This window comes from Palaemon carinicauda, chromosome 9 (genome assembly GCF_036898095.1).
Source record: "Palaemon carinicauda isolate YSFRI2023 chromosome 9, ASM3689809v2, whole genome shotgun sequence".
Taxonomy (NCBI): Eukaryota; Metazoa; Arthropoda; class Malacostraca; order Decapoda; family Palaemonidae; genus Palaemon; species Palaemon carinicauda.
Genome location: NC_090733.1, coordinates 149,701,277 through 149,713,776, shown reverse-complemented (window position 1 = coordinate 149,713,776; position 12,500 = coordinate 149,701,277). Strand labels below are relative to the sequence as shown.

Sequence of the window (12,500 nt, the reverse complement as noted above, 5' to 3'; positions counted from 1 at the left end):
TCTTACTCTTAAGTGGGGAGGGAATAATACAGTAATTAAGATAAATCAACTAGTGGATAGATTTTTGTCTAGATAATTAATGATGAAAAGTAAAACTTTGTAAACTTATGACAAAATGCCCCAGTAGAAGGACCTCCTAAAGAGGGCTTCATAATTTTACATCTTAAGAATTAAGATATTAAGTTCTTGGCTAGTGGGAGATCGTGGCAACCCTACAGATTATTGTTAGACTGCAAAAGTAAAATATCTGGTTCTACTTCGTTGGCAACATGGTTTAAAGTATCTTAGACTGAAATTCACTGACTAAATATGATACTAAATTTCCTATAATTTTTTTTTTCTGTTCAAAGTATAGTGTTTTAAAAGCCAGTTGTCGGTTAGGGGCCATTTTGGTATAGGCCTATGCTACATAAGTTTCTCAGATAATTTTTTTTTTTAACCGTTGCCTCGTATTAGGCTTCCCAGATAAACTATTTTAGGACCCCTTTTTCGTAAATATAGTTTTTTAAGCAAATTTTTATCGTAAGATAGTCGATTTTTTCTTTGACTTTGTCTCTAAATGTTAATAAACAATTTTTATTTATATCTTTTTTTTTGGACAGAGGACGTAATATTTTTTTTTTTTTTTTTTATTTAGTCAGTGGGGTTGATAGGGTTTTATAAGATAGTCATTTACCCCAATAGAATTTTGAGAATTTTTTGAACTCCCTGATTAAAAATATGAAATTCGTCATATTGCCAATTGATCTTGTTCAGAGTTGCCTGAGATGCAAGATAAGATATTATCTTGTTCAAGGTTGCCTGAGAAGGCAAGATAAAGATATCTTTTTCAAGGTTACGTGAGATGTAAAATAAGATATGATCTTGTTCAAGGTTGCCTGAGAGGCAAGATAAGATATCTTGTTCAAGGTTGCCTGAGATGCAAGATAAGATATCTTGTTCAAGGTTGCCTGAGATGCAAGATAAGATATCTTGTTCAAGGTTGCCTGAGATGCAAGATAAGATATTATCTTGTTCAAGGTTGCCTGAGAGGCAAGATAAGATATCTTTTTCAAAGGGTACGTGAGATGCAAAAGAAGATATGATCTTGTTCAAGGTTGCCTGAGAGGCAAGATAAGATATCTTGTTCAAGGTTGCCTGAGATGCAAGATAAGATATGATCTTGTTCAAGGTTGCCTGAGGATGCAAGATAAGATATGAACTTGTTCAAGGTTACCTGAGAGGCAAGATAAGATATTATCTTGTTCAAGGTTGCCTGAGACCCAAGATAAGATATGATCTAGTTCAAGGTTACCTGAGAGGCAAGATAGGATATGATCTAGTTCAAGGTTACCTGCGAGGCAAGATAGGATATGATCTAGTTCAAGGTTACCTGAGAGGCAAGATAGGATATGATCTAGTTCAAGGTTACCTGAGAGGCAAGATAGGATATGATCTAGTTCAAGGTTACCTGAGAGGCAAGATAAGATATGATCTAGTTCAAGGTTACCTGAGAGGCAAGATAGGATATGATCTAGTTCAAGGTTACCTGAGAGGCAAGATAGGATATGATCTAGTTCAAGGTTACCTGAGAGGCAAGATAAGATATGATCTAGTTCAAGGTTACCTGAGAGGCAAGATAAGGTATGATCTTTTTCAAGGTTGCCTGAGATGCAAGATAAAATATGATCTTGTTCAAGGTTGCCTGAGATGCTAGATAAAATATGATCTAGTTCAAGGTTACCTGAGAGACAAGATAAGATAGGATCTTGTTCAAGAGAAGCTTTCCTTTGCCGTTCACCAATTATTTCACATAGAGTATCTGTATAATCATCCTTCCCCTTTCTGTTGCATAAACCGCTTACTCTTTATGTTCATCTCTGAATTGTTACCTTATTGAAACAAGACCGACCCCTCCATTGTACTCTAATCTACCCTCCATCGAGGCTGTAGGGCCTTCTATTGGACGTCGCTACGGGGAGATTCATCAAATATGAAAGCCGCTCCTGCGAGGGCACTTTAAGATCTTTCAGTAAATGTCCTATTTCGCCACAAGAACCTGAATGAAGACCAGAATAGTGTCGTGGATGAATTAATTCAGCATTTATTCGGTGAGCCCATTCAGTTAAGTCGCTTCCTTGCGGATGCAGTCCAAGTGACTCGAATTGAATTTGAAAGAATAAGTTGAAGGGCCCAAGTGGAAGATTGAGGTTTGGCCAGGTTGAATGGCGAGGGTTTTAATGGTTCATTGCAAAGGGCTTGTGATACAAATCATGGGATTAGGGTTGATTTAAAAGTTTATTTCTATCCCATTAAAATAGATTTGATTTTGAATCATAAGACTAAGATTTGATTTGCAATTATTTAAATGGCTCATTGCAACGATATTGTTGAAGTTTGTGATGGTTGATTTGGAAGTTTATTTTTTGTCCCATAAAAATAAATTTGATTATAAATCATAAGACTAAGAGTTGATTTGCAATGATTTAAATGGCCTCATTGCAACGATATTACTTAAGCTTGTGATGGTATTAGGGTTGATTTAGAAGTTTATTTTTATCCCATTAAAAGGGATTTAATTATAAATCATAAGACTAAGAGTTGATTTGCAAGGATTTAAATGGCTCATTGCAACGATATTGTTTAAGCTTCTTTGCAATATGTAACGACCAAGAGGTATTTTTGTCCAATAAAAATAAATTTGATTTTAAATCATAAGACTAAGAGTTGATTTGCAATGATTTAAATGGCTCATTGCAACGATATTGTTGAAGCTTGTTTGCAATATGTAACGACCAAAAGGTTGTCATTATCTATGAAAGGATTAACATTAATTAGATTAGAATGATATGACTCATTGCCGATTATCCACACTTGTTAGAATTGATATTCGATTTTAAAACATAAGACTAAGATTTGATTTGTAAGGATTCAAATGGCTCATAGCAACGATATTGTTTAAACTTGTTTGCAATAGGTAATGACCAAGAGGTTACCGATATCTGTAATAGGATAACATTGATTAGATTAGATTAATTGGATTTATTGCCAAAATTATTATTACTCTATCTCTGGTTAGAATTGATGTGCAAAAAAAAGAATCTATCTCACTCTGGTTATGTAAATACAAATGTAAAACTTTTCTGGAGCTTAGTTGCATAATCATACATGCTAATTGAAAGGCCTATAATATTTAAAGTACTCCAAAGGCTTTTTGGATGTCTAAAAATTTTCTATTCCATTAATGTCAAGCAATTTTTCAATTCTTCTTCACCTGAGGGGTTACTGCACTAATTGTTCAGTGGCCACTTTCCTCTTGGTAAAGGTAGAAGAGACTCTTCAGCTATGGTAAGCAGCTTTTCTAGGAGAAGGGACACTCCAAAATCAAACCATTGTTCTCTAGTCTTGGGTAGTACCATAGCCTCTTTACCATGGTCTTCCACTGTCCTTTGGTTAGAGTTCTCTTCTTGAGGCTGTACACTAGAGCACATTATTCTATCTTATTTTTCATCCGCTTGTTTTGTTAAAGTTTTATAGTTTATATAGGATATATTTATTTTAATGTTATTACTATTCTTAAAATATTCTATTTTCCTTTTTTCCTTTCCTCACTGGGCTATTTTCCCTGTTGGAGCCTCTGGGCTCATAGCATCCTGCTTTTCCAACTAGGGTTGTAGCTTAGCTAATAATAATAATAATAATAATAAGAATAATAATAATGTCAATAGCTTATATACTACTTTTCTCGTTATCATTATTATTGACCCAGAATTGTCCGAACATTTCTTTTGCAGAATTGACCAAGAGGTTTTATGTTTCTAACATGCGGTACATCTATACATATACATTTTTCTTTTTAACCATTAATTCCCATCTGTGTAAGCATTCATCTACTCCATACCGACAGTTTCTATAGATATCCGTTGATTGTGATTGCTCATTATGCTATATTGTTATTACAAGCTAAGCTACAACCCTAATTGGAAAAACAGGATGCTATAAGCCCAAAGGCTCCAACAGGCAAAAATAGCCTAGTGAGGAAAAGAAATAAGGAAGGAAAGGATTTACAAGATAATTAATGAACAATTAAAGTAACATTTCAAGAACAGTAAAAACAATAAAAGAGATATTTTATATATACAATATAAAATGAGACCTTTGTTCACTTGTTCAACATAAAAACATTCGCCACAAATAGTTAAGATTTGCTTATGACTAGCGACGCTGCCACGTTTCATATGAAGCTGGTCAGACATAGGAAAACAATAAATTGGTATAAGAAATATGGCAACAGCTCAATCCTCCTTAGTTCAACCCTTTCTAGCATTACTCTATGTGGTGCAATCTAGTATGTTTTCACGAGGCTCTGTTTATTATCTTCTATTGTCTGGTCAAAGTCAAATTCATGAAATTAATTGGTGTTGAAGAAGCATAAGTTCAATGACCCAATGAGCTTAAGTACAGTAAATGATGTAATGTGTGTGGGGGTTTTCGTGTGATTCAATGTGCCTACAAATTGAATGTTAGAATTAACTGGTCCAATTTAAGTTTATTTTCCTGATGTAAGGATATAATTTTTCAATGAGATACAGGGCTGGCAAAGTTATATATATGTATATATATATATATATATATATATATATATATATATATATATGTATTTATATATACATATATATACATGTGTATATATATGTATAAATATATATATACATGTGTATATATATGTATAAATATATATATATATATATATATATATACAGTATATATATATATATATATATATATATATATATATATATACAGTATATATATATATATATATATATAGCGAGAGAGAGAGAGAGAGAGAGAGAGAGAGAGAGAGAGAGAGAGAGAGGAGAGAGAGAGAGAGAGAGAGTATATATTATATATATATATATAGAGAGAGAGAGAGAGAGAGAGAGAGAGAGAGAGAGGAGAGAGAGAGAGAGAGAGAGAGAGAGAGAGAGAGAGAAGCAAAATGCATTGAAACTAAGTTATCTTCATAAATTCCAATGAAGCACTCAGTCCATTACTTGAATGAATGATATGACTTGAATACCCAGGGTTTTGTTAAAGTCATTTTCGAGTTCAGGCCATCTGGCCAGGCTTACATTTAGTAAGCTGTGTTTTTATGGCTAACAGCCGGTTGTGATCCTTGTGAGCACAAAAAAAAAAAAAATTGTAGTGAATCTCAAAATACTGAGGGTGATTTCATTAACTACTGCAAGAATAATATTGTGGAAAGCTAGTTTTAGATAAGTTGAATTCGTGATGATTTGGCATATCCTTCAAGGCAATATTTTATTTTCTGTTTATTTTAGGTACTTTGTTTATTACAGTTATGTTTAAAATGACACTAAACACAGCTGTATTTAGTCTCAATTTGTTTAGTGTTTTGGCTTTGCCGTTAAAAAAACTAATCATATTTCTTCATCATCATCTCCTCCTACGCCTATTGACGCAATAGTTTCTTAAGAAGCTCTGATCTGCAAGATAAATTTTCAAACACTCAATATAACATTGAATAAATTCTATCATTATTTTTTTTTTCTTATGCAAATTATAAGATTATTCTCAAGCCTTTTATTTACTTCATAATTAACACCTTTTGGTATGACGCTCTGATGTATCTTGATCAACAACAAGGGATGATGCTCTTTTCCATTCATTCCATTGGACAGTTTCCTTCATCGAAACATGCAATACTCATCTTGGTCATCCTTCTACAGTGCTGTCTTGCAAGCACAAACTCGGCTAATTTTTTACTATTTTATAGATATTCTACACATTGGTGTTACTTGGTGTAAATAGTAGTATTAGTAGAATGTAACATCTCATTAATTTAGAGTTTTCATCATTTTAATTTTCCTCCTTACATCTTCACCAGTCAATTTCACTTCAATACTTAGATTTAGATTAACCTTAACAACCCTCACATCCTTTGTGTTTTTCCTCCAAGATGATTTTATAAAGTCGCAAGATCCAAACAATATTCAAAACAAGAAATTTAGCTCTTGGTTTTTTTTTTCCTCATTATTCGGCAATCCTTCAAAATACTTGTATCCTCTTTTATTTAAGCAAGTTAACATGCTAGATGCCCTTTATGTTTAGAGCATTGAGTTTCATTAAGTTTGATCCAGTTACCGATACGATTAAACAGCTTTGAAGGACCTGGCCATATTTAGGCATTTTATTATTGTTATGTTTATGATGATAATAATAATAATAATAATAGTAATAATAATAATAATAATAATTGATATAACTTCGCACTTGTGAGCAAAACAATGTCACTATGTGGGCGAGGTGCTCTGCTTGCGTAGTTGGATCTCTCTCTCTCTCTCTCTCTCTCTCTCTCTCTCTCTCTCTCTCTCTCTCTCTCTCTCAAAGGGAAGCGCTAATTTATGTAGGGCAATAACTTAGTGTGGGCGAATCTGCAGAAGATTGGTCTTGGCTACGCCGTGGTGATGGTTTCGTTTTGCCTTTTATTAGTTCACAAGTTTAAATTCTATATTGGCTTTCTATTATCATTTGTTATAAATAACCACTGTGACATCTCAGCGTATGTTATTATTTCATATTATTTTAATATGCTTTGAAATCCGGAGGTAATTGATTTGAAAAACTCTTCTCAAGTGTGATTCGAAACAAAGCCGATTATGAGACTTGAAGACAATTTTCTTATTCGTCAATCTATCGTCTTCTCTTCCATCTCGTTATTCTTTTGCGATCGCTAGGGACCCATTCTCTTATTCCAAATGTCCATTTATTGGCTGTCAGAGTATGTTAAATCCAGATATAAGGTTATAATGAAATTAAGCGGTTATCATACACAACAAGAATAGATCAGTCTTTTTGATGGTTTGATCATATGGAAAGAATGGAGAGCCATGGATACATAAAATTGATTTGAAGAAGAGTTAAAGCAGAACTTTTTGATAAATAAATGAGTGAGGAGCTTTAACGTGTTCCCAGTGAGCATCACTTGAGGAAGGCTTGCGATTGTAGGATTCATCCTCTGCATCGTTCCTTCATATGGGAATCACATAATTGGTTTCATATATATATATATATATATATATATATATATATATATATATATATATATATATATATATATATATATTAGACAGTAGGCTGGTCAATGCACCAGGCACCCGTTGAGATACTGCTGCTAGAGAGTCATTGGAACCTTTGACTGCCCAGATAGTTCTACTTTGAATCTCTCTGGTTACGGCTGATTTTCCCTTTTCCTACACATATACGGAATAGTCTGACCTATTCTTTTACACATTTCTCCTCTTCCTTCATACACCTGACAACACTTAAGATAACCAAAATATTCTTCTTCACTCAAGGGGCTAACTACTGCACTGTAATTGTTCAGTGGCTTCCACTTGGTAAAGGTTGAAGAGACTATACCAATGGTAAGCAGCTCTTCTTGGAGAAGGACACTCCAAAATCAAACCGCTGTTCTCTAGTTTCGGGTAATGCCATACCCTCTGTACCAGGGTCTTCCACTGTCTTGGGTTAGAGTTCCCTAGCTTGAGGGTACACTCAGGCACACTAATCTATATATTTCTTTATTTCTTTTTCTTACCTTGTTATTTCCTTGTTTGAGCCCTTGGACTTATAGTGTCCGGTTTTTCCAACTAAGGTTGTAGCTTATCTCTCTCTTTCTCTCTCTCTCTCTCTCTCTCTCTCTCTCTCTCTCTCTCTCTCTCTCTCTCTCTCTCTCTATATATATATATATATATATATATATATATATATATATATATATAGATAGATAGAGAGAGAGAGAGAGAGAGAGAGAGAGCTACAACCTTAGACTAAGGTTGTAGCTTTCTCTCTCTCTCTCTCTCTCTCTCTCTCTCTCTCTCTCTCTCTCTCTCTCTCTCTCTCTCTCTATATATATATATATATATATATATATATATATATATATATGTATATATATATCTATATATATATATATATATATATATATATATACTGTATATACACTTGTTTTCATATATTCATATACTGTATTACATCTGTGTGTATGTTTCATATATACCTCGTGTAAGGTGCTACAAAGGGTATTAACTTACCGAGTCTCTGCAACCTATTTCAAGGATGCGAATGCGAGCCTCATACGTTTTTACACCACATTAGGGACGTAAACACAGCCGTTTTTAACCACTGGATACATAAAACCCTGCCAATAAATTCCCACTGGATTTTCCCGGAAACAGATCCAATTCCCAACCTTTCTGAGACGTGGTAGTAAATTAATGCAAATTATGTCACTGTCCCTTTCTTATCTCTCAAGATGTTTGTGAATTTATGTGGTCTGTCGCATTCTTTTTTTTTTTCTATATCTTCTACAGGACGTTAGCAAATTCCTAGTCTGCCATTGCCCCTTTTTCCATCTTCTACAGGAAGTTAGCAAATTTATACAGTCTGTCATTATCCTTTTTTTGTCTTCTACAGGACATTAGTGAATTCATGCACTGTCATCTTTTTTTTCATTTTCTACAGGACGTTATTAAATTCATGCAAATCCTGTCATTATCCTTATTTTATATCCTACAGGACCTTAGTAAATTCATACAAATTCTGTTATATTTATTTTCTGTTCCTACAGGACGTGTGTAAATGCATGCAAAGTCAGTCATATTTTCTTTTATTCTTTATGGCGTTATTAAATTCATGCAAATCCTATCACTATCCTTATTTTATATCCTACAGGACCTTAGTAATTTCATACAAATTCTGTCATTATATATTTTTTCTATTCCTACAGGACGTTATTAAATTCATGCAAAGTTTGTCATTATTCTTGTTTCTGTTCCTACAGGACGTAATTAAATTCATACAAAGTCAGTTATGAATTTTTTTATATTGTACAGGGCGTTATTAGATTCATGCAAAGTTTGTCATTATTCTTGTTTCTGTTCCTACAGGACGTAATTAAATTCATACAAAGTTAGTTATGAATTCTTTTATATTGTACAGGGCGTTATTAAATTCATGCAAAGTTTGTCATTATTCTTGTTTCTGTTCCTTCAGGACGTTATTAAATTCATACAAAGTCAGTTATGAATTTTTTTTTATATTGTACAGGGCGTTATTAAATTCATGCACATTCTTCCATTCTCCTTTTCCTGTTCCTACAGGAATTTAATTTATGCAAAGTCAGTTATGAATTTTTATATATTATACAGGACGTCATTAAATTTATGCACATTCTTCCATTTTCCTTTTTCTGTTCCTACAGGACGTTATTAAATTCATGCAAAGTCAGTTATGAATTTTTTTATATTGCACAGGGCGTCATTAAATTCATGCACATTCTTCCATTTTCCTTTTTCTGTTCCTACAGGACGTTATTAAATTCATGCAAAGTCAGTCATATTTTATTTCTTATTCTACAGGGCGTTACTAAATTCAAATAAATCCCGTCATTATCCTTTTTATGTTTCTACAGGAACGATGATCCCCAAGAGTGGAGGAGACTACGCCTACATCCACGAGGCGTTCGGTCCTCTGCCGGCCTTCCTGTACCTGTGGGTGGCGCTGGTGATCATCATGCCGACTGGCAACACAGTCATCGCCCTCACCTTCGCAAATTACATCCTTCAGCCGCTGTTCGCCAACTGCGACTCCCCTCCGGACATTCCCATAAGACTCATCGCAGCTGTCGTCATCTGTAAGTCGGATGTTTCGTCTTTTGACTGGGGAGATTTGGGTACGAAATTGACAGGGGTTTCTGTAGAAAATGTGTGTTGGCCTCTTTTGACGGTGTAGACTTTTGTACGAAATTGACAGGGATTTCTGTAGAAAATGTGTGTTGGCCTCTTTTGACGGTGTAGACTTTTGTACGAAATTGACAGGGGTTTCTGTAGAAAATGTGTGTTGGCCTCTTTTGACGGTGTAGACTTTTGTACGAAATTGACAGGGGTTTCTGTAGAAAATGTGTGTTGGCCTCTTTTGACGGTGTAGACTTTTGTACGAAATTGACAGGGGTTTCTGTAGAAAATGTGTGTTGGCCTCTTTTGACGGTGTAGACTTTTGTACGAAATTGACAGGGGTTTCTGTAGAAAATGTGTGTTGGCCTCTTTTGACGGTGTAGACTTTTGTACGAAATTGACAGGGGTTTCTGTAGAAAATGTGTGTTGGCCTCTTTTGACGGTGTAGACTTTTGTACGAAATTGACAGGGGTTTCTGTAGAAAATGTGTGTTGGCCTCTTTTGACGGTGTAGACTTTTGTACGAAATTGACAGGGATTTCTGTAGAAAATGTGTGTTGGCCTCTTTTGACGGTGTAGACTTTTGTACGAAATTGACAGGGGTTTCTGTAGAAAATGTGTGTTGGCCTCTTTTGACGGTGTAGACTTTTGTACGAAATTGACGGGGATTTCTGTAGAAAATGTGTGTTGGCCTCTTTTGACGGTGTAGACTTTTGTACGAAATTGACAGGGGTTTCTGTAGAAAATGTGTGTTGGCCTCTTTTGACGGTGTAGACTTTTGTACGAAATTGACAGGGGTTTCTGTAGAAAATGTGTGTTGGCCTCTTTTGACGGTGTAGACTTTTGTACGAAATTGACAGGGGTTTCTGTAGAAAATGTGTGTTGGCCTCTTTTGACGGTGTAGACTTTTGTACGAAATTGACAGGGGTTTCTGTAGAAAATGTGTGTTGGCCTCTTTTGACGGTGTAGACTTTTGTACGAAATTGACAGGGATTTCTGTAGAAAATGTGTGTTGGCCTCTTTTGACGGTGTAGACTTTTGTACGAAATTGACGGGGATTTCTGTAGAAAATGTGTGTTGGCCTCTTTTGACGGTGTAGACTTTTGTACGAAATTGACAGGGATTTCTGTAGAAAATGTGTGTTGGCCTCTTTTGACGGTGTAGACTTTTGTACGAAATTGACAGGGGTTTCTGTAGAAAATGTGTGTTGGCCTCTTTTGACGGTGTAGACTTTTGTACGAAATTGACAGGGATTTCTGTAGAAAATGTGTGTTGGCCTCTTTTGACGGTGTAGACTTTTGTACGAAATTGACAGGGGTTTCTGTAGAAAATGTGTGTTGGCCTCTTTTGACGGTGTAGACTTTTGTACGAAATTGACAGGGATTTCTGTAGAAAATGTGTGTTGGCCTCTTTTGACGGTGTAGACTTTTGTACGAAATTGACAGGGATTTCTGTAGAAAATGTGTGTTGGCCTCTTTTGACGGTGTAGACTTTTGTACGAAATTGACAGGGATTTCTGTAGAAAATGTGTGTTGGCCTCTTTTGACGGTGTAGACTTTTGTACGAAATTGACAGGGATTTTTGTAGAAAATGTGTGTTGGCCTCTTTTGACGGTGTAGACTTTTGTACGAAATTGACAGGGATTTTTGTAGAAAATGTGTGTTGGCCTCTTTTGACGGTGTAGACTTTTGTACGAAATTGACAGGGATTTCTGTAGAAAATGTGACAGGGATTTTTGTAGAAAATGTGTGTTGGCCTCTTTTGACGGTGTAGACTTTTGTACGAAATTGACAGGATTTATGTAGAGAACATGAGTAGTCGTGTTTTGATTTTTTAGATTTTGGTACGAAATTGGCAGGGTTTTTATAGTTTTAATTTATTACTTGTTGGTTTTTTCTGTGTAATTTTTTGACATTGGTATATTTATGAAAAGATACATAATTTCGTGTTGGAAGACATTCTTATACAAGATTTGAGGTTTTGATTTGAAAGAGTTTTGTTAACCAAAAAAAAAAAAAAAAAAAAATGGAAGATTTAGAATAAAATATTTTTTTATAGGGATTGGAAGATTTTTCTAATCAAAATCTGAAAGGGATTTGGTATTGGAAGATTAAATTTTGAAAAGGATTCGGTGTTAGAAGACTTGATCAGGGTCTTAGAATTTTTTACCGACTTATTTGTGTTTAAGAATATTCTTTTTAAATACTAATCTTTGATCAAATTTTTTTTTTATATAGAAATTTAGTTAGGTTATAACTTTTTCTTCAGGTTTTGAAATGGGATTACAGCTATAGATCTGGAATTGTTCGTTTTAAACAATATAAGTGCAGTTTGAGCAAAGATCTGGTAATAATTTTAGCCATTTGGAAGCGTTTTAAACGTTTTGGATGTTGTCTGAGCAAAGATCTGGCAGTAATTTTAGTCTTCTAGAAGCTTTGTATACGTTATAGATGCTGTTCTAGATTTATAAATTTTGAGTTTGAATTATAAATTCCTCCTTAGGTTTATAAGAATTATTTCAGAGTTTAATTAGGGCTATTCCTGTATCAATTTATTCCTCCTTTTCCCCACCTTTTTCTTTATTCCATTCATCCTTTTGCAAACCTATCTGCGTTTCTTCTCTTCTGTCATGTAACTGCACCTCGGTCTCTTTGTTTTCCCTTCACTTATCTTTTAACTTTATCACACTACCACTATATTCTCCCTACTCCTCTATATCCGAAAACAGTCCTCAAAGATTTCTTTATATTTCCTCACTGGG

At 34.5% G+C, this 12,500-nt stretch overlaps 1 protein-coding gene across 2 annotated transcripts in view; it reads left to right on the top strand.

Moving 5' to 3' along the window:
- The window catches only part of LOC137647268 (Y+L amino acid transporter 2-like), a 99,530-nt gene that overhangs the window by 58,537 nt on the left and 28,493 nt on the right, over positions 1 to 12,500 (top strand). For both annotated transcript variants that reach the window (XM_068380664.1, XM_068380665.1), the window contains one exon: positions 9,479 to 9,700. In XM_068380664.1, coding sequence (XP_068236765.1) covers positions 9,479 to 9,700 — 222 coding nt within the window. The remainder of the gene's footprint in view (positions 1 to 9,478; positions 9,701 to 12,500) is intronic.